Below are 23,132 nucleotides of genomic sequence, written 5' to 3' on the forward strand. Positions count from 1 at the left end.
GATATTGTTTCAAAGCTGAGTTTTTTTGTTATCGGTACTTTTGCCAGAAGTCTCAAACAAGCTCAGCAGGGTTAAGTCGAACAATCTTGATAAAATATTGAGTGCAGACTTAAAAGTATTAAGTACAAACTCAGCAGCTTTGGGAACTTCACTGGGAGTTGCAAGATAAAATAACAAGCAATGAGCATTTAGAAAGCTGAAGAAGGAAGGGAAATACTGAGACCACAAGTGGTGTAAAAGAAAAGAAAAAGAAACACACATTCTGTATCACTCAAAAAGCACCATTTTGAACTAGCAAATCTACGATGCAGCCTTGCTTCAGCTTAGAACCTGAGGTCGCTTGTATCTTCATAGCAACTTCAACTACTATATGGATTCCTTGTCCTGTGGTTTTTCTTCATTCAACTCCTGCTTCACCTCCTTCTCCTCTGAGATAAAGTCCGAGTTGTCTTCATTGGCTGGCACATCGTTGAAACCAGCAGCCTCGTGCACCTTGAATAGTTCGTTCTTTTCGATTTCAGAGAACTTTTCTTTTGATTCTCCCTTCAACAGCTCTACCACCTCAAGCATGTTGGGTCGTCTCTCAGGTCGACTGTTAGAACAAACAAGTGCAACCAGAACAACTCTTTTTAACTCTTCCTCAACGAACTTGCTGTTTAGCTTTGGGTCAGCAATTTCAGTGAACTTTCCTTCGCAAGCCAACGGCAGAGCCCAATCTGTAATTGTTCGCTTGATCGTTGAATTCAGTTTCTCAATCGGTTTCCTGCCACTGGCGAGCTCCAGCAAGAGAATACCAAAGCTGTAGACATCACAGCTTTCTGATGCTTTCCCTAGCATAGCGTATTCGGGGGCAAGATAGCCTAGAGTACCCTTAACTCGTGTAGTTACGTGGGTAGCACCATCAGGAATCAACTTGGCAAATCCAAAATCTGCGACTTGGGCATTGAAATCTGAATCCAGTAAGACATTGCTAGCTTTGACGTCCCTGTGAATTATATGTGGAGTTGCATGGTTGTGAAGATAGCTGGATTTTATCAAATAAAAACTGTCAGTAAGTGTGGAGCTGAAACGAGATACACAAACAAATTGGGTTTTACTCTTACGCAATTCCCTCCGCTGACCCTATTGCGATATTCATCCGTCTGTTCCAATCAAGAACACATTCTGCTGAGTGTTGCCTATGAAGATGGGAAAGTAAGCTCAAATTTGGCATGTAGTCGTATACAATAAGACGCTCCTGCCCTTCAGCACAATAACCACGTAAACTAAGCAAATTTTTGTGCCGAACGCGTGCTAGTACCTCAACCTCCACAGAAAATTCCATATCTGCTTTGTTGCTCCAAACTTTCAACCTTTTCACTGCAATCTGCGTATAAATGTATCATTTTAATCCATATATGTTATAGAAGAATGAGATGATTCTTGTTGAGTCATTTCAGAATAAGACACTACATCTAGGCATCTGAAGACAAAGATACACCCATGTTCTGGTGAAGGCTAAGCAGTTTTAAAGCCATGTTTTTGCTTATCAGATTTCAAAACACACAAAATGGCAAAATAATCCAGCAGAGTCAGAGTATTAATAATGTACTATCTCTTTCCAACTTTGATGTACCAGATGCAACTGAGTTTGACTGCTGTGCTGATGACAGAAATGTTCATGTACTAAGGAGTATATACTACGCATGCCTGTTTGAGCACAAGAAAAACGCTACTAAAGTGCATAGACTCTTTTCAGAAACAAATTAATGCAAATTAGCCATAAAAATGCAAAATATCTTATTCTGACTGTAATAGCAAATACCCTAGTGCCAGGGACCGCCTATCCTATCAGGCTGAAAACAGAGGAAAAACTCATAAGCCTGAGAGTCATTTGGCCTACATTCAGATTTAGCTTGTACATACAAATGTAAGAAGTCAGAATTACTTTAACATGCAACATAAAATTTCTAGGGTAATGGCACCCTGATGTAGATCCTCAAATCTCAAATCTCTATATTAGTACCAATCAATGTGTAATGCCAAAGCCACATCCTAGTACCATGGTAGTCCATAGCAAACACGGCTAGAAGAATCCTTACTTTTCAGCCACCAACCAGCACCCTCATTCCAAACTTCCACACTGCCGATTCCTTACACAACCTAATCTTCTAGGATATTTTAGGCCGCAAAGTGAGAGTGTCACGAAGTTAAATACTCAAAAAAAACATCAATTTAAGCAAGCGAAAATTCAGAAACTTTACTTGAGATCCATCCCAAAGCTGACCCCAGTAAACACTGCCAAATCCCCCTTCCCCTAGCTTGTTGTCGTAGTTAAAGTTGTTCGTAGCTGAATGCAATTCCTTCAAGGAGAAAATCCTCCATGTCGGCTTCTTCTTCCCTCGCTCTTTCCTGTAGAATTAAGTACACTCAATGCATAAAACTGCCATTTCTATAAACATGGTGCAATATATAAAAAATTCCACTTAATATTAAGATCAAATAGTATCTGATTAAGCTCTATTTTGCAAAAGCGCTTCCCCTGAAAAAAAAATCCCCCTGTTGAATGAACTGTGTTTCATCACGTTATCAAGAACCTGACTTTACTTGCTTCCCTTTCCCTCCCACTTCTTAAGAATCAAAAAAATGCCTACACAATTATAAAATTGGCATTCTTACGACCCAGATCAAAGTAAGCAGTTTGAATCCCCCAATTGCAACCAGAAGAAAAGGCAAATGAAATTGCTTCCACAAGTTACAAACCCATATCACAATTATCCAATCAATCGAATTAATAAATGGCAGAACAATAAAACCAACCAGGAAATCAAAGAAAGATAAGAATCAATCTATCAAGAGCTAGCTTACCGATCTAATCTTCCACAACAAAAGAACGCCATATCCAAACTCCAACCGCAAAACCCACCTCTCTCTGAACAAATCAACCAGCCTTGCTCCCTCTAAGCCTACTGCTGCCGTTGCTGAATCTCTCTCACTGAGATTCCTTTTTCGGTTGCTTGTAGTCAGTGGAAGCAAGAGAAAAGTGAGAACTGAATATGGTGACTAAGGTAAGAAAGAGAGATGCCAAACGTAACGCTTTTGGGGGGATAAGTGGTAGAGCAGACAGACATTTGTTTGCAAGGGAAAGAGAAAGTGTGCAAGGGAAGGTAAGTCCTCATTGTTTTTTCTTCGTCTGTGAAGAAAAATTAAAATAAAATAAAAAATGTGACGCAGCTGTCTTGGAATTTCAAATCAATCCACTAATGGCGTTCCATTTCAATGACAACCTGCAATTTAAAATTTTAAAATATTCATAATTTAATACTTCCACAAAAAAATTATACTTTCGAAAAAATATATATATATGTGTGTATACGTATGAGTGGTTCTCTAGTGCGGGTTTAAAGTGCGGAATCCATCTAACATCGTCCACACACGAGCCCCATCACGTATGGATCCGCACTTATATCAACGTGTATGGTATGAGACGGATCCCTCACTTGAAATAAAGAGTGAGATCCCGCATTTGAGCACCAATGTATATATATTTTTTTAAAAAAAATATATATTTTAAGTGTGCATTGTATAAATCAATGTATTCGTTCCAAGTATGGTGAAAAGGATTTGATGCAACCTGAAAATGCCAACATGGACACATTGAATTTCAATATTAATTTAAAGAAATTATATTTAATCTCCTACAAAATAAATGGTTTAATGCTTTGAAAACCATTTTTTCTATTATTAATTTACATTTCAAACACAATTAATTGGAGCTTTGAATTTGAATTTGATGTGGGGCTATTAGGTAGAGGGCTATTTTCTTTTCTTTTGTCTAACTAAAGAACGTGCGTTCCTATGCCGACGCAAGTAATCTATGAAAGAAAAAACAAAAGATGGAAAAAAAATCTAATATTTTTGTGTGATGACGTGTAAAATCGTACTGACCTATCGATTTCTCAATTTTGTACGCATCTCAGTTAATCAGACTATAGATCAAGAAGTTGTGTTTTGTTTATGCACAGATAAAAAAGTGAGCTATGGGGTCCCCGAAGTATATCTCAGGGGACGGTCAAGTTAGATCGATAGACCATTGGGTTAGTGAGATAGCTCGGTACTTGGATATCTCTTTAGCTAGTGGTAAAAAAGTGAGATTTACCTGAGTAGATGTCCCATTTTATATGAATTTCAAAATACGAATCTCCCTTGATTGCATACGAGATTTTTGGAGGTGAATCCCCCAAAGATGTTATGTAGATCTTCTTCTTAATCGGTGATGGGTGTTCCTCGATACTCCAAGATTTTCTAGCCACATGGGGTCCTTGAGTTCATGACTATCAAGCAATATCGAAGAGTACTAGCCGAAGTGACATTTAGGTATGTCGAGATATTCCTCAACTTGATCTCCTCTCCTTCATATTGTGTGATGACATGTGTTAAAGTTTCATTGGAGAGGGATATTTTGGTATTACCACTTGCATGATTTGTATTAAAATTTCATCAGCAATATATATATAGATATATAACCCACAGATACCATGATAGAAGCGTTTAACAAACACAAAAATACTTGAGGTGCCCATTGATGGCTAATGTGAGAAGCAAAACGCAATTACAAAGTCAAAAAAGGCTGTTCCATATAGTCATATATTATTTTCTCTTCAAAAAGTTGTATTTGGTGGATGTGGCTGCTCAATGTTTACGTCCCTACTTCTCCTTAATGGTACTTTCATAGGATTAGGTTTACATGGTCATACTAGAGCCTAGAGGGATCCAAATAGCTGGAATAGCTGGAATCCCTCCCCCTGTTTAAAAAAAAATAGAATTCAAGATTATACAAAAATCTTCAATGGTTCTTATTTTTTACGGTTTTACACAAAGATAATCTTAGTTATTGTTAATGCAACACATTTCTATCATTCGTATGTCATTTTAGAAGAAAAATATGACAATTTAACATGATTTTGAGAAGGAATTATGGCTGCATCCAATGCTAGATGCCTTCACCATTAAATTTAAAAAGTGACAAGTTAGGCAAATTGAAAATTAAAGCAATAAATACCCTTCATCCGAACCCTAACTCCTCTTAACTAAATGTTTTGTTTAGTGTATGAGACTCTAAAAAGACATACATATATATATATTATATATATATATGATTGATATCCACGCACTATAAATAGATTATTTTCGTGATTTTGGAGTATGAATGGAATTATACATATTATAAAGATTCTCTTTTTTGAATTTATTATATGGTGATAGGGTTGATGGGTAGGGAATTGGTCATGTCTGTATTTGGGCATGTTACAAGCACACTTGTTGAATAATTGGAATCATTGTACCTGTTATTATTGTTGTTATTGGAATATTATATAATTACCTACTAAAAGCAGGTATATATACACTTAGTATATTCAACAAATAGGATACACACACACACACTTATATATGTATATATGTATATGTGTATATATGTATATATGTATGTATGTTAGCTACATAGAATCCTAGATATAATGAGGGTAGTCCCAGTAGCAGAACCAAGCATATGCAGATTAAATTCTCTTAGTTGGTATGCCTACCAATCATTGATGTCAGAGAAGATGCCAGTGACCCCCTACAACACAAATTTGTCTTGTCTTTGTCTTGTGTTCATAACAATCCTAATTTCTTGTATTTGGAAATCAGAACTATGAGGCTTTTCATTTATTTTTCTTGGATAAACTTGGCCAGCTCGCAACTAGAAAGTATACCACTATTTTTAACGTTATTTTACTTATTTTGTGAATTGAAAGCGGGGCATTACATATCTTTTTAGACCCAAGATCCATTCCCGGTGGATCAATCCAGGTAGAAGACATTTCTCAAGTGAGAATTTTTACACAAAGGCCCATTTTGAAGGCAAATGGTGATGGCATACAAACAGGGCTTTCGGCCCAAATCCAGTACCTAAAAATTGAAGAGAAGAAATAAAGGTAGGTTGTTTATGGTACAACTACAAATAAGACTACATCGTGTAATACATGTCTCTTTTTGTCTCATATAAGGAAGAACAAAGAAAAAAGATGAAATAAAAATCAATTGTGTTTGCCATATCTAGGGTTGCACTGTCCTTGTTGAACCGGGTGTGGGTGTGGGTGTGATGCATGAACCAATACCAGAAGAAAAGGATGGATCCAAACCATCCTCAAAACCACTATTTGGGTTGTAACATAACCCAGAATTGTTATGTAACCTTAGCTTTCTCTTCATTCTCCAAACAGTCTCTCTTTCTAACGGAATTGGACCGGATAACTGATTATCGTTGAGTCTTAGTTCACTAAGGTTTCTCAAGTTCCTGAAGCTATTAGGAATCGAACCGTTGAACCGGTTCCCATCAAGATAAATGACCCGGAGGTTGGACAACCGGCCTATTGACTCGGGGATTGAACCGTGCATGTTCATATTAGAGAGGATCAAGAACATTAAACCCCTCATCCCATCAAATGCATTGTTAGGAAGGGAAGTGGTCGCCATGGGATTGCCTTTGAGATTCAAAACTTGGAGAGAGTTCAAACTCTTGAGCGTAGCAGGAAGCAGAATGGAAAGACGATTATAACTGATATCCATAAGAATAAGATCTTTTAGACCCGAAATTGAGTCAGGGATTGAACCGGTGAGTTGATTACGACTAAAATCCATCTTGATTAGAGATTGACAACCTCCAATACTAGATGGAATTGGACCCATCAAGAGATTTTGGCTCAAATCCAAAACATTCAAAGGCGGGAAACTTAAACCGGGTATTGAACCGGTTAATTTGTTCCAACTCAAATCCAACGACATCAGACCGGTGAGCCGGCCCAGTGAGACCGGTATTGAACCGTTGAGATTGTTCTTATGAAGATCAAGAATCCTCAACCGTGTAAGATTCCCCAACTCACTTGGGATGGGACCCACAAACCCATTATCTCTCAACACCAATGTTTGCAACGTGGGGCCCAATTGCCCCAAAAATGTCGGGATCCGACCCGGATTGTTACTGAAACAACGGAAAAAGAACAAAGTCCGCAAGTGAGGCAGCTTGGTGATAGACTCCGAAACGTAAGACCGGTTCGGATCACACGTAGGGAAGGCCGTATCATCCGACAACGCACCGAACGACAGCGAAACAACGTGCTGCACGTTTTCCTTGTCGGGCATACACTCGATCCCGTGCCAGCGGCCTCGGCAGACGTCGGAGATGTCAGTGGCCCAATCATTACCCGTGGCCCGCATAATCTCGTAGACCGCCTCTTGCTCACGCGGGTCGGTTCGTGCCCCATTTTGGTTGGTCGAGAAAGCGGGTTGAGGCCCATCAATCAGTGCTGAAGACGGCACATCGGAATCCGATGTTATGACCGTGAAAGGCCTAACGAGTGGCAAGAGAATTGAGAGAGTGAGGAGTAATGTTTGTGGTGAGAAATATTGGACTGCCATTTTGAATTTGTGTGTGTGTGGAGAGGAAGGGTTTGTGGGCTTGGGCTTTTATATTGGTAGGGTTTGGATAATTGGATTGTGGAATTAATGAGAGAAAAGGGGGTGGGTGTAGGGAATGAAGTGAAGATAGTAATTGGGTTCACGAGAATTGGAGGAATTGAAATGAATGAATGGAGTTTGGAGTGTGAGCATTAATGGCTTTCACGAGATTTCTGTTCTTTGTTGGGTTGGGGTGCCGGACGGTCCAATGGACTGGCTTCTCTGGGGCCTGGGCTACTTTGTTTATCTAAATGCACAATGAACAAGCGACCTCGTGTTGTGAAGTGCGTTTATTTTTTGTTCTTAATGCAATTTCGGTTCAAAATTCAAATGACTTAGCAAGTCTGGCTACAAGATAAATAACAACGAGGGGTGGTTCGATTGATAATTGATTGGATTAAACATATGTGTGTTCAATGTTCGATTTTAAATATAAATATACGTCTATGGTATGTCAAAAGACAAAAGTCTGACTACAAGATGTTTCTCATCAAAGGAACAAGTGCATACAAATTTAAAGGAGAATTAAAGTCACATAATGAAAAATGTTACTCGGAGTTGCTCAGGGTTTAAGGTGTGGACACTCAAGGGTATGTGGGTCGCACAAAGATGTGAGTCGTTAAAGGGGGAGATTGTAGCATCCGGATCAAGTGGGTAGGGCCACAAACCTCTGCATTGCTAGTTTAGTGGTGTGGGACGAGCTATTAAGTGGTGAAGGGATTAAGTTTCTTGTCCAACTTCGCTTAGGAAAATATGTGAAGTACAACATATAATATGTCAAACTTCTTAATTAATACCAATCGTTTTTCCTAAGCTCAAACTAATAAGCGTTGGTATTGGGCTTAGGAAGACAGCTATGTGAGCCAGTATAGGCTGATCCAAAGCGAACAAAGTGTTATTGAGGGGTGAGCTATTACAGATAGTATCGAAGCTAAGACCTAAGGGATTAAGGTGTGCCACCCACGAACATGGGTGTGCGGGCCACATAGCGACGTGGACCCTTAAAAAGGGAGTCTGTAACACCTTACATAAGTGCAAATTTGAAGATGATGGACAAACTACCAATTGTCGAAGGAGTTAAATATCTTGCCTTATATACCTAGGAGAAAATATGAAATACAATAAGGCCAAACTTTCCAAGTTTACACCCGAATCCACACTTCACAAGTTCTACCATCATGAAGGATTGCTATTTGTCTTAAATCGATCGGATAAATAATATATAGTTTCATAAAACAAATGCAATGCACACCTACGTGGCACGTGTATGGCAGTATGGGAACAGCAACAAGAAACGCCACTTGCCAGATAAAGGAATCGCCATGCACAAACGCAAATTTATATACTGACACGTCAAATGCACATCTACATGAAAAGATATATCAAAATTATAACTTATAAATACATATACACACATATATATCTATATAATTCAAAATCTTGGCAATAAATCCGTAAGGAAAACAAAGAAAATGCAGCAACAAAAGGAGCTCAACACCGCCGCCAGGGCGGGGAACCAATCAGTAACCGGTCAGAAGCCCCGTCTGAAAGATAGGAAAGTGAAGGATCTAACCGCGAACAAGAGGAGACTTGTGGAGGTACCGTACACGGCAACTTTAGGCCACACGATGAACGCCTTGTTGGCAAACAAAGTGGTGGCGGTGCCAGTGGCTGCGCCTCCGGGGCACTGGATAGGTGCAGGTGGGTCCATGATCATGGAATCTGATAAACACACTGGCGCCGTTCGGAAACACTACATAGGTATGGTCAACATGTTTGACATATTGGCACACATTGCTGGAGATGATCGGATGAACGGTGGAGATGATAGTGATGCGTTTAATCTCGACGAAAAGATGTCCGTACCCGTGTCGAACATTATAGGACACTGCCTCGAAGACCTTAGTCTATGGACTCTAAACCCCAACACAAGGTATGTTCATGGGTTATGGGGCTTTGCGGTACTATAAGTTACCGTAGTTTTAATGCAGACGTCCAATCTGTTTATGAGTATGGGATCCACACGTCCCGATAGTTGAAGTGTGTGCAATTTTAATTATAAATATCTAGTGTGTTTATTAGTTTGGGTCCATACCCGGTACTAGAAGTCACTTCATTTTTAATTCAAGTTGTTAGTCTGTTTATCAATATAGGATTCATACACTTTTTGACTTTGATAAATAAACTGGATGTCTGTGATTAAAACTTTACAGTGCAAGTGCAGGAATACAAGGGTCCTCGTGCCCTCGTGCTGTCTAGTAAATTCATACTCGGATCGCTCATCTTGGAGTATCCGTCGTTGATTTGTTAGATAACAAAATTTGAATTGAAATTTGAAATTTTGAAATATAATGGCATGGTTGATGTAGTGTACTGGACTGCATGGAATTGTTGAGCAAAGGAGTCCACCGTGCCTTAGTCCCGGTGGACAGTCAAATGGAGAACGTCTCAGGAGTGGAGCTGGTGGAGTCGGCGTCGAGCTATCGGATGCTTACACAGATGGACTTGTTGATGTTCGTGAAGGAGCAACAAGCGGACGAACTTCAAGGCATCATGTCACGCAGTGTTGGGGAATTAGGAGCTGTGAATGAAACTGTATTCGCAATAACAGATCGTACCAAAGTTATCGAAGCCATCAAGAACATGAGAGCTGCTATGTTGAATGCTGTCCCAATAGTCCAATCCACACACACCATTCATGAAGATCACAGCCAGCTTGTTGAAGTAATTATAAATAAAAAAAATTACCAAATTAATTGAGTTTTAGTTTATTTGATTGTAGTCTCAACAGAGATCCCAGCAATTGGAATACCAGTTATCCCAGCTGATGATTTGTATGCACATCAGCACATGTGGGTTATTGTGAAGCTCACGAATTCATTTGAATAATGTGCGTCTAACTCAGTAGTTGGGATAACTGGGATACAAACTGTTGCGATATTCCTATCATTATTGATTTGATTAATTGATCCAAGTTGATGATGATTCAGGGCGGAGGGAGGAAGGTGGTGGGGACATTTTCGGCAACAGACCTGAGGGGATGCCATTTGGCTTCACTAAAGACGTGGTTGCGACTTACAGCTCTGCACTTCACTGAGGAGATATTGACGAGTCCTTTGTTTTCATCTTCAGGGGTAGGATCGTCCAGGGAACTTGTGACTTGCCACGTTGATTCTCCACTCGGGGAAGTTATTGACAAGGCTGTATCTCAACATGTTCACCGAGTTTGGGTGGTGGACCGAATGGGCCTGCTTGTTGGGCTGGTCTCTCTTACGGACATGATCAGAGTATTAAGGGCCAGTATACTTTCTGAGCCCAATGTACTGTGAGATATAAAGACAGACACGTAAATTTTGTCAGGTGTTTTTTGTTGCTTTTGTTTCTTGGAGTTTTCGAATGTACAACTGCCGTTCGGTTTAGTAATAAATCTTTTGCTTTAAGATGTAGCCATTAGAAACATTAATATTTGATCTCATACAGGCTTGTTTGGTGGAGCTTATAAGCTTAAACGGACCCATCACATACAAAGATATCGATGGTATGTTTGGTGGAGGTTATATGTTAGCTTATAAGCTTTACTCCCATACCCAACCAAACGTCTAAAAACGCCAGACGTTTAGCTAGCTTATACGCTTTTTATTCAACTAATTTATTTTATAAGTACACAATGATACATTATAAGACAACCACGGTGGATTAAACCTAAATAGCAGTTACTGTTCTTTGTATTCCTGCCAGTGATCTCTCATAACAGCATGAGGGGGAGTATATGATCAATGTAGACAATATTAGGGTTTAGAATATACATGGAGGGTCATCAGAAGTAATGGCCTCCTTGATGTGATGCAGCCTCAATGCCTCATTGATGTTGCAAATGTATCAGACACTGGTTTCATATTTACGTATAGTGATGGGAAAGCATAAACTCTGCATTCTTATTCCTCTGAATCAGACATATCAATGGGGCAGGATCCATCATCTACATTGGCAAGGGGATCAAACAAATGCGAGCTAGGATCCATGCATCCTGGAACTAGATCTAGATCGCAACGATCACCCTGAAACACATGTTTATTATCATTAAATTGACAGCAGACTTTTACACTTAAGTGGCATACAAAATTAGCTCATAAGATAACCGAAATGAGAGTAGTGTGCGTAAAGAATGTACTTACTCCCTCAACAGATAAGTTGCCAACCATAGTACAACTTGGTGGAACAATAACGCTACTATCTGGAAATATTGCTCTTTCACACGCGCCTTCTTTGCTCAACTCTCCTGCCAGTCCCTGCCACATAATTACAGTTGCCTCAATTTCCTTTAGAAACACCGCATATAACACATAAAACAAGTATGGGTACAAGCTATCTTCATTTCACTTTGGAGCAAATGGCGATGAATCCCATTATTCATCAGAGACTTATCCTCGAACAGTCATGCGATGACTTCTATTGTTGTCAAGGCTTTCCATTAAGGGATATCATAAACTGTATTATGCACAAAGCTTTCCCCTACACACACACACATAGACACAAGCTCTGCCAACCTCATTGAAGAACTCAATGGGTCTGTTCCGCCAAGCTTTTGGAACTTGAAACTGCAGTCTGTAGGGGCCATCCCAATCAACTCCATTTGTGAATGAGAAGATCACATTAAGGGCTGCAAAATGTAACATGCTCCATTAAAATATATATATATATATGTACTACAAGGAGGGTAAAAATTTCACAAACAGTGCTAACCATGCTTCGGGATGACAATCTGAATGGTAAATATAGGTCCGTCAGCTGTTCCTCTGTCCGTCCTGCGCATTGCCCTTGGCTCTCCACCACACATTATCGGTTGATTAAAACCCCCTGCAAAGATAACTCTTACTAGGGTCATGGTTGAAGACTGCATACTCATTGTAGTTCACCATTAACAAAAGAATGCACTTGTCAAAAATTGAACTAGGATCTGGTAACAATACACCAGCCATTTTCAACGTAGATTCCATAATCATAATTTACTAAGATATATTCAAAGAAAAAAACTAACAACGAACATAATTCATCTGCATTTAGTTTGTTATGTGCTTTTGTCTTATTTTTTAAAAGAACGGCGATTTAGTAGTATCCATGAACTCACTCAAATTTAGCTTCAAAACATATTTTGTATGCCTAATAAATGCTCTCAACAGGGAAGAAAATAGTTGAAATGCCTCTGTACACCTTAAGGAGATGCATTGGGTCAGGAATTACCATTGAACGCAACTCCATATTCTTCATTAGGAACAAGTTTATTTGCAGCTGGGTTATAAAAAACCTTAATCTTCTCCCCCTTCACCATTTACAAGAACACAGTTATCACAAGTGGAAAATCAAGAAAATTCAACCGAGTTATTAAGTTCAGAAGCAAGAACCAACTTACAGCTGTTGGAGGAAGACCATTCATAGTTTTCCAATATACAGGAGCCCGCCCAAGTTCAAACATAGCCCAGGATGGAAGGATAAAACTGAAGAAAAGATGCAACAGCCAATCAGATTTTCTGGAGGAAAAGAACAAAAAGAAAAAAATCTATGTAGACGGGATTTGATTCATATTGCCAGTTTAATCTCAAGTAGAGTGGTCAATGATTTTCAACATTGCTTGTTTATTATCAAATTTTCATAAAGCCGTCCATAGGACAAACAATTATCACTTTCAATTGTAGAAAATATATACCATATCCATAGTACACAAGTAACAAGTTATGTTGTTTCCAACTTTCCATAGAGAAAACACACAGAACAAGCGCACTTCACAATTACAACTGGTTGGAAACGAAAAGCCGAAAACTCTTACTCTTTTATTTCCTCCTCCACAGGGGCAGTCTCAACAGCTGCAGTAGCACTCACTTTCCAGCTGCTCTTAACTACTCTCTTCTTTGGAGAAGTAATTGGCAGAGAAGCGCCCACAAAACCACTAGCTGCATCAGTTAGAACAGACGCATAACACTTAAAACATTCCAAGATATAACCTTTTTCCTCTTTCAGTAGGAATAATTTCAGTAATTGTTTTTCAACAATTTCAGATGAAGATTACACCACGGAAAGATGAAGGAAATAGGAATTGAATCAAGTAAGCAACATCTAACGTGATCAGATGCCACTAAAATACTAACGGAAAAACTGTAATTCTCTTCAAATTGTAAAATCTAATTAGAAAATCCAAGTAGGACTGTAATCCTGAAGTTTTTCAGAATGGTTTCAATATAAGAATATTCAATTGCTAGCCTATTTTGACAAACATATGTGCAATCGCAGAAGCAACCAAAAGGGCAATAATAGAGAATGAAAAACTCACCAAGTGGATGCGAAACACATGAACTTGCTTTAGAACTAGGAAGAGACCGCGTGGTTGAGAAAGTCTGTGCCAGAGACGTAAAGCTTGACACATTTGTTGCCGCCATGACACACAATTCAGTGCTAACTGAACCTCTAGGACTGGACGCCAACAAAAAGGGGAAGTGGTTGGGAGCGTAGAAGAGAAGCGTGAGGTTGCAGTAGGAGAGTGAATCTAATACACAAGTGCAGTAGAAATATCTGAACTACTGGTTAGTGTCGTCTAAAAACGAAAATATCTGGATCTTCTTATGCACCGCCTTCAAATCCCCAAATCTGAACATAGTCCAGTAGAACCCTAACACTCTTATCCCCAAGTTTGTCTTTTTTCTCAATTTTTCACGGTTTCTGTACAAATACGGCTTTGTCAACAGACTCAACACCAAACATACACTCGAATTTGTCCAAAATAATTTAGATATTTATAGCTTCTCATTTTATTTCAATGGTTTTGAATTAATTGCTTTAGAAGAAAGTATAGAATTTTTTATTTTTTAAAAAAAGGAAAATTGTTGTCTCACCCGCTATTTTTTGTTTGGCTCTTTTCTTTTCCTTTTTTTTTTTCAAAAAAGATTAGGATCTTGCTGATGATCTAGATTCATATCATGATCTGTAAGTATAAAGTTTAAGAAAAAAAAAAGAGTTTTTTTCTTTCCATTACTTTATTATTTTTTTCATTGAAAGAACGATTATCAATCGATTTGGAAATAAGTAAAGGATTACTCGTAATCCTTGCTGTTCGCACTAAAAAGCATTGATATATATATCACTCACGTCTCTGTTATAAGATGACGATTCTAATCTAAATAGAAAGTCTTTGAATGAAATCATAAGACTATGTATACCGTATACTTTATTTCCCTGGGATTGTAGTTCAATTGGTCAGAGCACCGCCCTGTCAAGGCGGAAGCTGCGGGTTCGAGCCCCGTCAGTCCCGACGGATCAAAATGTAATACTAATACAAAAAAAAATACATCTCTCTCCTTTTTCTGTTTTCTGTAAAAAGAGGACAAATAGCATAATGTCATTCCCAAGGGATCCTTCTTCATAAATTTTTTTCATCAAACAAATATGGTAATTTCCATTTCGTTACCAAGTATCGATTGGTGGGAGAGAAAGATATGTGGATTAGTACAATGATTGGTAGCATCTTATGGAGGATTTCAAAATAATACTATCCATTCATTAGATCGTAGGTTCGAATCCTACCCCCTCCCCAAATCTCTGTTTAAAAAAATAATATAAACTGAAAGTCTCACACAACCAATACATTTTTTGACTTAAAAATCAATGATGACAGTCTAAGAAGTACAAAGCGCTGCAGAACTTTGACTCAAAATGAATAGTATTTGGGTTGGATTTTTTGAAACTATATTAATATATTTAAAATATAAGTTATTTATAAATATTTGTGTCACCAAATTTTCTCAATACCCTTATTCAACAACATCAGATCAGAGGTGAATAATAGGTATCTGAGTTAATTATTTGGAGAAGCAAGAGGTCAAATATTCGTAAAAAACAAGCAAGAACAAAAAAAATTGATGACGGTAATGTGGCTGGACCATGTACGTAGCTGCCAATATCTCTGCTTCGTGGGCTAATCCATTAGTCATTACGTGGACTTTGTTTGCAACCCACTAAACCCAAGCTAGACAAGCCCAGTTGGAATGGCTATATTACCAACGAGGAAGTGAGGCCCATAAAGCAACGAGAATGAATTTTTTTAATGGCCCAACAAAAATCAATACTGTATCTCATCTCTATTACAAAAAAAGTCAAGTCAAACACGTATCCCAATACAATCAAATCAACAAAACACATCTCTCAATATAGTCACATCAGTAAAACACAAATTCTTATACATCATTCATTCTCACCCAATATGGACGCCAACAATATTTCATATTTCCATGTTATCCACAACAGAACTACACTAAAACATAAAATCTCAATACAACCATATCAACAAACACGTCTCTCAATACAGACACATAAACAAAACACGTATTTCAATACAATTACATCAACAAAACACAAAATCTCATACATTTTTATTGACCTAGCAAAAAGCACCATTGCATTTGCTCTTACCAAGCCTTGACATTTGTCAGATTCTGGCAGATCTGACCAGTCAAGGTGATCCTCGATCACTTACATGTGTCCTATATTCATGCACTTGTCGGGAACAGACAGGGCAACACGTTACTGAAGCGACAAAACTAACATCACATATGAAGAAAATCTCATATATTTTTGTTGACCAGCAAAAAACATCGATTGCATTTGCTCTAACCAAGCCTTGACATTTGTCAGATTCTGGCAGATCTGATCAGTCAAAGGTGAGCCTCGATCACTTACATGTGTCCTATATTCATGCACTTGTCGGGAACAGATAGGGCAACACGTTACTGAAGCGACAAAACTAAGATCACATTCACACATGAAGACAAAGCAAAATGTGTCGGCAGAGAAATGTTGAACAAGACAAGTCATGGAGGGTCCCTCTGGATAAGCTTGCCATCGCCACCTAACCTCCTACACCGATTATTTATCGTGATATTTTTGTGATTCCTCTACCTTTACGAAAAGGGCCGGAGAAGTCGAAGATATGCATTTCAAAAATAAGATCACATAAACGCATTCACAACCGAAGTCTGACTCAATGGCTTTGATCACGGTCACATCAACATCACCAAAATCCAAAATCTCCCCAAATTTACCAAGAGAAGCGGCGCCGCCAGATCCACAGAATTGTGGGGGAGTTCGGGTATCAGATGTGGTGGGGGATCGGAAGAGGACTTTGTTTAGGGGAAGAGAACGGAACAGATTGGATATAGGAACATCTTGCGTTGTTTTTGCACTGCATTGTCTGTGTCTTTTTGCGCCGTTTCAATTCAATTGGAGTGCGTTCTGGGTCGCTTTTGCGCTCTATTTGATAACAGGGCTTCTGGGTATTACTCTTTCTTTTCATAGAAATCTTTCACACAGGAGTTTCAAGCTCCCCAAATGGCTCGAGTACTCGTTTGCATATTGTGGAGTTCAAGCATTTCAGGTGCGTATCCTCAAAGGCTCTATCCTAAACGTTTAGAATCAGTTACATGAGTTTATAAAAACATCAACTGAATCCATCCACGTGTACTCGATTTCTCGATTCATTTTTATTATAGATGATACATTTTTCCACTACTATTCATTTCATATCATTTTGCCTTTTCAATTGCATATCCAGACATTAATTTATTTGGGTACTTGTTTACGAGTGTGTTTAATGGAAGAGATTTAAGTGTTTTTTGGGTTGTTTCAGGGGAGTCCAATGGATTGGGTGAGCGTTCACAGGTCTCACCACCAGTTTGTTGATTCTGAGAGAGACCCGCATAGTCCCATTGAAGGCTTTTGGTATAGTCACATGAGTTGGATCTTGTATAAAAAGTCTATCAATGAAAGGGTACAGATATATACTGTTGTTTCGAATCTCTTGTTCTCTTTTCATGTTATGTAATAGTAGTTTTGTGTTGTTAATGTATGTTAATTGACTACTTGCAGTGTGGAGAGGATAACAATGTTGGGGACATGAAGAAGCAGCCATTCTATAGGTTTATGCAAAGCACCTATGATTTTCATGCAATTGCATTAGCTGTTTTGCTTTATGCATTGGGAGGATTTCCCTTCCTTGTGTGGGGAATGGTAAGCAATAATTAATCTTCCATATCTGTCTTTTAATGATCTTATCTTTCAAAATGGCTCCTCATGCAAGGAACTAGTGATAGACACAGAAAATTTTGAATTGGCGGCTCTGCACCATACCAGTATATATTGATTTCAGTCTTCAAACTCAATATTCTGTTTGTTTGGGCCGTCTCAAATCCATGCAATGACATCACAGTCAAACTAAGTGGGTGTCACCAAAAAAAATAAAACCAAGTGTACCAATTGTGGGCCTTTTTGTACCACTAGTCGTTTGTCATTATTTTTAGGACCATAAGATTTGAAAGACTTGTCAACTGAATAATTTGGTTTGGTCTATCTCTATCCTATCTTTATTCATGATTGTGATTGCTGTGTCTGATAACAGAGCATGAGCTTGTGTATTGTAAATTTGCATGGCAAGGTCAATTGTTGTCTTATCTTTTATGTGCCTGATTTTGGGATCTAAGACACCAAGTTTGTACAATTGCAGGGAGTGAGAATTGTTTGGGTGTGGCACATAACTTGGATGGTAAACTCTGTTTGCCATGTATGGGGAAATCAAGCATGGAAAACTGGCGATTTGTCCCGAAACAATTGGTATTATATATATACGTTACAACATCTTTATATCTTGTAAATTTATTTCTTACCTAGAAATCATTGGTTAAGTATGAGTGTTTAATTATTAGGTTGGTGGGAGTGCTTGCATTTGGAGAGGGTTGGCATAATAACCATCATGCCTTTGAGTACTCTGCTCGACAAGGCCTGGAATGGTGGCAACTTGACCTGACTTGGTTTGTGGTTAGGCTTCTTCAAGCTGCGGGATTGGCCACTGAATTGAAGCTGCCTAATGAAATGCAAAAACAGAGGATGGCCCTTCAACCATTGAAGAACTGGTAAGAACTCTAGGCTTGTTGCTTATAAAATATGAACACGGTTATACATTGCCTATGAAATAATTTGTTTAGAACAATCATGGACGGCGTCCTGCTATAAACAGCGCATGTATGTGAGTCTGTGTATATATGGGCTCTTTTGTTGGTATTGGACATGTCTTCAAGCCCAAAAACTAAAACTGTTAGTACCATACTTATAGGCCCAAGCCCAGACCCATGAATGGATATGCCGAACAAAGTGCCCGTTTGGTGCACCACCGGCATTTAATGCTGGTGCAAAATTGTGCACCAAACAGCTGTTTTGTAATTGTTCAGATTCAACAATTTTAGGGTAATTTTGTGAAAAATTATATTATATTTTCATATCTAACCTTGCTTTAAATGTGAAATTTCCTTGATACCCGTTTAATATATGCGAGGGCGTATTAATATATTTTTAGTTTATTAAATTAATTAAAATATTTTTATTAATATTAAATATTTGTTTACAAATATTACTGTTAATGTCAAATATTAATATGCTATTAATATTAAAACATTTTAATAGCATAAATGTTACCGAAAAAATAAAATTAAACACCATCAACATTTCAGGCATCATATTTGTAATTTTTTTTTTTATCACCATTTAAATTATTACAGTTAATGCTATTGTCAAGACACTCCATCAAACCAAAAAATACCAAAAAAAAAAAAAAACCATAAGCTATCTTTAGAGATGAAATGTGGGCCGGCCTGGTACGGTACGCCCACATGATGGTCCGTTATTTATAAAAAAGAAAGTGATACTAACATTTTACCATTAGACTTTGTAATGACATCCCAATTCCAAACTAGGTTGACGCATTTTTTATCAATCATTCATGTGTATTTTGTAATGGGGAAAAATATCTACCGTTGCACTAAGATATTTTTAGGTTGAAAATTCTCATTAATGACGTCTTCTTCTACATTTTGCTCTTGTATTTCCGTCTTTCGCCCTTAGTCAATCCATAAGGCAAATTAGGTTGCAAGCGACCAAGTTGCCTCCAATACTAACTGTTATATAGATGTGAGGAGTGAGGAGAGGTTTTTTTTATATATTTTAAATAAAAAAAAAAAGAAACTATTTGCTGTGCTCCTAGGAGGGCCGGGTCGAGCCTGCCTCACGGGTCGTGCCGGCCAGACCTAGTGGGCTGGAAATCTCAACCCAGTCCGGGTAGGCTACATGTGCAATTGCAGAAGCAACCAAAAGGGGCATACTAAAGAGTGAAAAACTCACCAAGTGGATGCGAAAAACATGACCTTGCTTTGGAACTAGGAAGAGGCCGCGTGGCTGAGAAAGACTGTGCCAGAGACGTAAAGCTGGACAAATTTGTTGCCGCCATGAGGACACACAACAAAAAGGTGAAATGGTTGGGAGCGTTGCGGTAGGAGAGTGAATTACGTACACAAAAGTGTAGTGTAAATATCTGAACTGCTGGTTAGTGGTTAGTGTCATCTGAAAACGAAAGTATCTGGATCTCTATGCACCGCCTTCAAAGGCAAATCCCCAAATCTGAACAATAGCCCAATAGAACCCTAAACACCGTTATCCCCAATTTTGTCTTTTTTCACAATTTTTCATGGTTTCTCTACAAACAGGGCTTTGTCAACAGACTCAACACCATTAGGCATCCGAGGTCAATCGTTAATTACTTGGAGAAGCAAGAGGTTAAATATCCTTTGAACGAACAATTAGGAGTAAAAGCACTTTGAACAACTTAATTGTAAAAAGGTCATGAACATTTTTAAAATTGTAAAAAAAGTGCAATTTAAGGGTAATATGATCATCTGACTTAAGATATTTTTTAGTTTATACCTACAATACCCTTCTTCTTCTTCCTCCTCCAACTATCCAATTCTAGTGTGTCCTCTCTTTCTCTCATTCTTCTCTACTAAAAGTAATCTCCTTCTTTCTCTCCTTCTCCTTCTCCTTCTTCTTCTTCTTCTTCTGGTTCTCGATCTGAATTTGTTATTCGTTGCCTTCTTCTCTGTTTTTGGCCGAGTTTCTCCTCTCTTCATCACTTTCTTCGTCGTTGCTCAATCTGGATTGCGTCGAGTTGCACTGCTTCATTTTTGACAGATCTGGACTATGCTTCGTTGTTCAATCTGGGTTGTGCTTCTTTTTTTGCAGATCTGGACTCTAATTCATTTTTTGCACAGATATATCACTATAGTATCACTAACACCAAAAAACCATTAAAATGATACAATTAAACCAGTATGCATACTTCATCTTCCTAATTATTTTTCTTTTCTTGATTTTCTTTTCTTGGTTACCTCTCTTGTTCGTTTTGGAAAAACATTTACAAGTGTAGAGATGTATCACTATAGTATCACGAGCACTAAAAATTCATTAAAATGATACAATTGAATCAGTATGCATACTTCTTCTTCCTAATTACTTTTCCTTTCTTGGTTTTCTTTTCTTGGTTTGTACATTTCTTGCTCATTTTGGAAAAACATTTACAACTGCAGAGATGTATCACCATAATATCACCAACACTAAAAATCCACTAAAATGACATAATTGAACCAGAAAGACATGTAATGCAATTAAATTTACATTCTAACATTTATATCATCATTTTATGAGCAAAAGATATAAATTGAACACTAAATTGGATTTTCTATTTAAAAATATCACTATTGTATCACAATTCGTGGAGACAGAAAATCAAATTTGAGGTTATTTTGATAAAAAATGATCCCCATTGTACTTTTTTAAAATGATATTTTAGTGATTACACTTTTTTACAATTAAGTATAATCTAGTGTACCGGCTTCCAAAAGTCCTATATTTGAATAACAAAAAAATTGATGATGGTAATGTGGCTGGACCCATAGCTGCCACCTGCCAATGTCTCAGGCCTCAGCTTCGTGGGCTAATCCATTAGTCAGTACATGGACTTTGTTTGCAACCCATTAACCCAAACTATATTCAAACACACAATAAATTGACCAAACCAATAAAAAAAATTCAAATAGAGAACTAAATCAAAACAATAAAGAACACACAAAATTTAGAAGGTTGGACAATAGCCTACGTTTGCGAACAGCAGAGATTGAGTGTGGAGGAGATTACAAGAAAAAAAGCTCACCAATTACAAAGAGAAACTCCCTCTCAAGCTCTCTCTATGTTTTTCTCTCTCAAATGACGCCTCTCTATGTTTCTTTTGTTCACTACTAAGAAAACTAGGTTCAGTTACTAATCAAATAACACTAAAGTGAGGACGTGAGGCCAATAGCATGCCCAGAACCAAGCCTTGGCATTTGTCAGATTCTGTGATGGGTAGAACTTGTTATAAGCCCATGCCAGGAAGCCCACGAAACATGCCTTTAGAAGCCCACTCGTATCTTCAACAATAGGGCATTTTTTGGAGAATTGAAGAAATTTGTTATTACTTTCCAGCTTTGGTTAGTTTCCTATTATGGGAGAGAGTCCCGACTGTCATCCTATTGAGAATGAATTTTAGCTTGTTAATAAATGGGAGTGAGTCTCTCCTCTGGAAGTGATTTCCATTCTTCTTTGTAACCAGTTCTTATGTGTTGATAGTCTTCTAAAACCATCTACATCAGAAACTCTTAACAAACTCTAAATTTACAGTAAAAGTTACAAAGTTTCTCTAATAATACCACCACGCAGCGAGTAGACTCTAAATCATTTAAATATTCATTTATATAATCATTTTTTTATTGTTTAGACTCAATTTATTTTACATTTAAATTAATTGACATTAATAATAAATCACTTCAAATTAATATTTTTGAAAACCTAAATATTATAAGATTTAATTTACTCAATATTTAATATACTTTATATTAAACTAAGTTTTTAAACGCTATTTCCCTAAGCCCAACCCGCCCACTATGACACATAATTTGTATAATCAATGACAAAACAAATTTTTTTTTTTTAGAAAAATGACAAAACAATATTTTGTAGCCACGCTTAGCACGGTATCTGTTTGGCAGAGTGTTTACACTACGTTCAGGTGCACTTCACCTCATAGCACCACAGTTTTTTGTGACACGCCAAACATTTTTTGTCAGCAGAACTCACCTCACAGCACCACAGCTTTTTACTTCGCAACACCTCACCTCACCTCACAGCACTTCCAAACAGCCTAATATATATTGAATTGTTTTACGTAATCAAATTAGGTCAATTATTTTATTTTAGATTAATGTACAATGTAAACGTTACCTGATTTTATATTAATATTATTAGTCATCTAATATAACCGTAATTTAGATACTACAAACGCACTTCACAGCATGATACGCCAAGCAGCTTCGCGTTTGAACTAACCTCACTACATCACAGTTTTAGACTTCACAACACCGCACTGCAGTTCACGTCCAAACGGACGCATTATATATATCTATATTAATAAAAAAAATCGGATGGTGAGAGAAACCATATTAAAGCATATTAATATCAGTTGACAATTTCTGGTTAGGGCAAATGCAATGGTGAAGTGGTATTGGGCCAACAAAGATGTTGTCTTTTGCTGATGTGGCTGTATTGTAAAATGTGTTTTGCTTATGTGGCTGTATTGGGATAAGTGTTTTGCTGATGTGGATGTATTGATATTTAATGTTTTGGTGTAGTTTTGTTGTGGATAATATGGAGGAATGGAATGTTGTTGGGTTGGGTGGAAAGAGAAAGTGTGTGAGAAG

At 37.8% G+C, this 23,132-nt stretch overlaps 5 protein-coding genes and 1 non-coding gene across 6 annotated transcripts; 3 read left to right on the forward strand and 3 right to left on the reverse strand.

Moving 5' to 3' along the window:
* Positions 1 to 71: 71 nt before the first annotated feature.
* Positions 72 to 3,162, reverse strand: LOC120011569 (PTI1-like tyrosine-protein kinase At3g15890). The gene is made up of 4 exons (XM_038862718.1): positions 2,848 to 3,162; positions 2,244 to 2,391; positions 1,104 to 1,366; positions 72 to 1,024 (listed from the first exon to the last, which is right to left on the reverse strand). The coding sequence occupies exons 1-4, from the start codon at positions 2,877 to 2,879 to the stop codon at positions 367 to 369; spliced, it is 1,101 nt and encodes a 366-aa protein (XP_038718646.1). The 5' UTR covers positions 2,880 to 3,162; the 3' UTR covers positions 72 to 366.
* A 2,755-nt stretch (positions 3,163 to 5,917) lies between these two features.
* Positions 5,918 to 7,440, reverse strand: LOC120011534 (protein TOO MANY MOUTHS). Its single transcript, XM_038862666.1, has one exon. The coding sequence runs from the start codon at positions 7,438 to 7,440 to the stop codon at positions 6,079 to 6,081; it is 1,362 nt and encodes a 453-aa protein (XP_038718594.1). The 3' UTR covers positions 5,918 to 6,078.
* Positions 7,441 to 8,951: 1,511 nt separating this feature from the next.
* On the forward strand, positions 8,952 to 11,082 carry LOC120011231 (SNF1-related protein kinase regulatory subunit gamma-like PV42a). Its single transcript, XM_038862294.1, has 4 exons — positions 8,952 to 9,412; positions 9,849 to 10,203; positions 10,470 to 10,799; positions 10,960 to 11,082. The coding sequence occupies exons 1-4, from the start codon at positions 8,952 to 8,954 to the stop codon at positions 11,080 to 11,082; spliced, it is 1,269 nt and encodes a 422-aa protein (XP_038718222.1).
* LOC120010367 lies at positions 11,082 to 14,229 on the reverse strand. The gene is made up of 8 exons (XM_038861142.1): positions 13,805 to 14,229; positions 13,304 to 13,427; positions 12,890 to 12,974; positions 12,721 to 12,799; positions 12,223 to 12,336; positions 12,027 to 12,139; positions 11,655 to 11,768; positions 11,082 to 11,537 (listed from the first exon to the last, which is right to left on the reverse strand). Exons 1-8 carry the CDS (start codon positions 13,908 to 13,910, stop codon positions 11,415 to 11,417), a joined length of 858 nt encoding a protein of 285 aa, XP_038717070.1. The 5' UTR covers positions 13,911 to 14,229; the 3' UTR covers positions 11,082 to 11,414.
* Positions 14,230 to 14,705: 476 nt separating this feature from the next.
* On the forward strand, positions 14,706 to 14,779 carry TRNAD-GUC. The gene has a single exon. It is a non-coding gene; the product is annotated as a tRNA-Asp (tRNA).
* A 1,632-nt stretch (positions 14,780 to 16,411) lies between these two features.
* On the forward strand, positions 16,412 to 19,956 carry LOC120011514 (palmitoyl-monogalactosyldiacylglycerol delta-7 desaturase, chloroplastic-like). Its single transcript, XM_038862639.1, has 6 exons — positions 16,412 to 16,897; positions 17,150 to 17,290; positions 17,389 to 17,529; positions 18,023 to 18,129; positions 18,222 to 18,428; positions 19,553 to 19,956. The coding sequence occupies exons 1-6, from the start codon at positions 16,508 to 16,510 to the stop codon at positions 19,671 to 19,673; spliced, it is 1,107 nt and encodes a 368-aa protein (XP_038718567.1). The 5' UTR covers positions 16,412 to 16,507; the 3' UTR covers positions 19,674 to 19,956.
* The last annotated feature ends 3,176 nt before the right edge of the window (positions 19,957 to 23,132 follow it).

This window comes from Tripterygium wilfordii, chromosome 12 (genome assembly GCF_013401445.1).
Source record: "Tripterygium wilfordii isolate XIE 37 chromosome 12, ASM1340144v1, whole genome shotgun sequence".
In the NCBI taxonomy this organism is placed as follows: Eukaryota; Viridiplantae; Streptophyta; class Magnoliopsida; order Celastrales; family Celastraceae; genus Tripterygium; species Tripterygium wilfordii.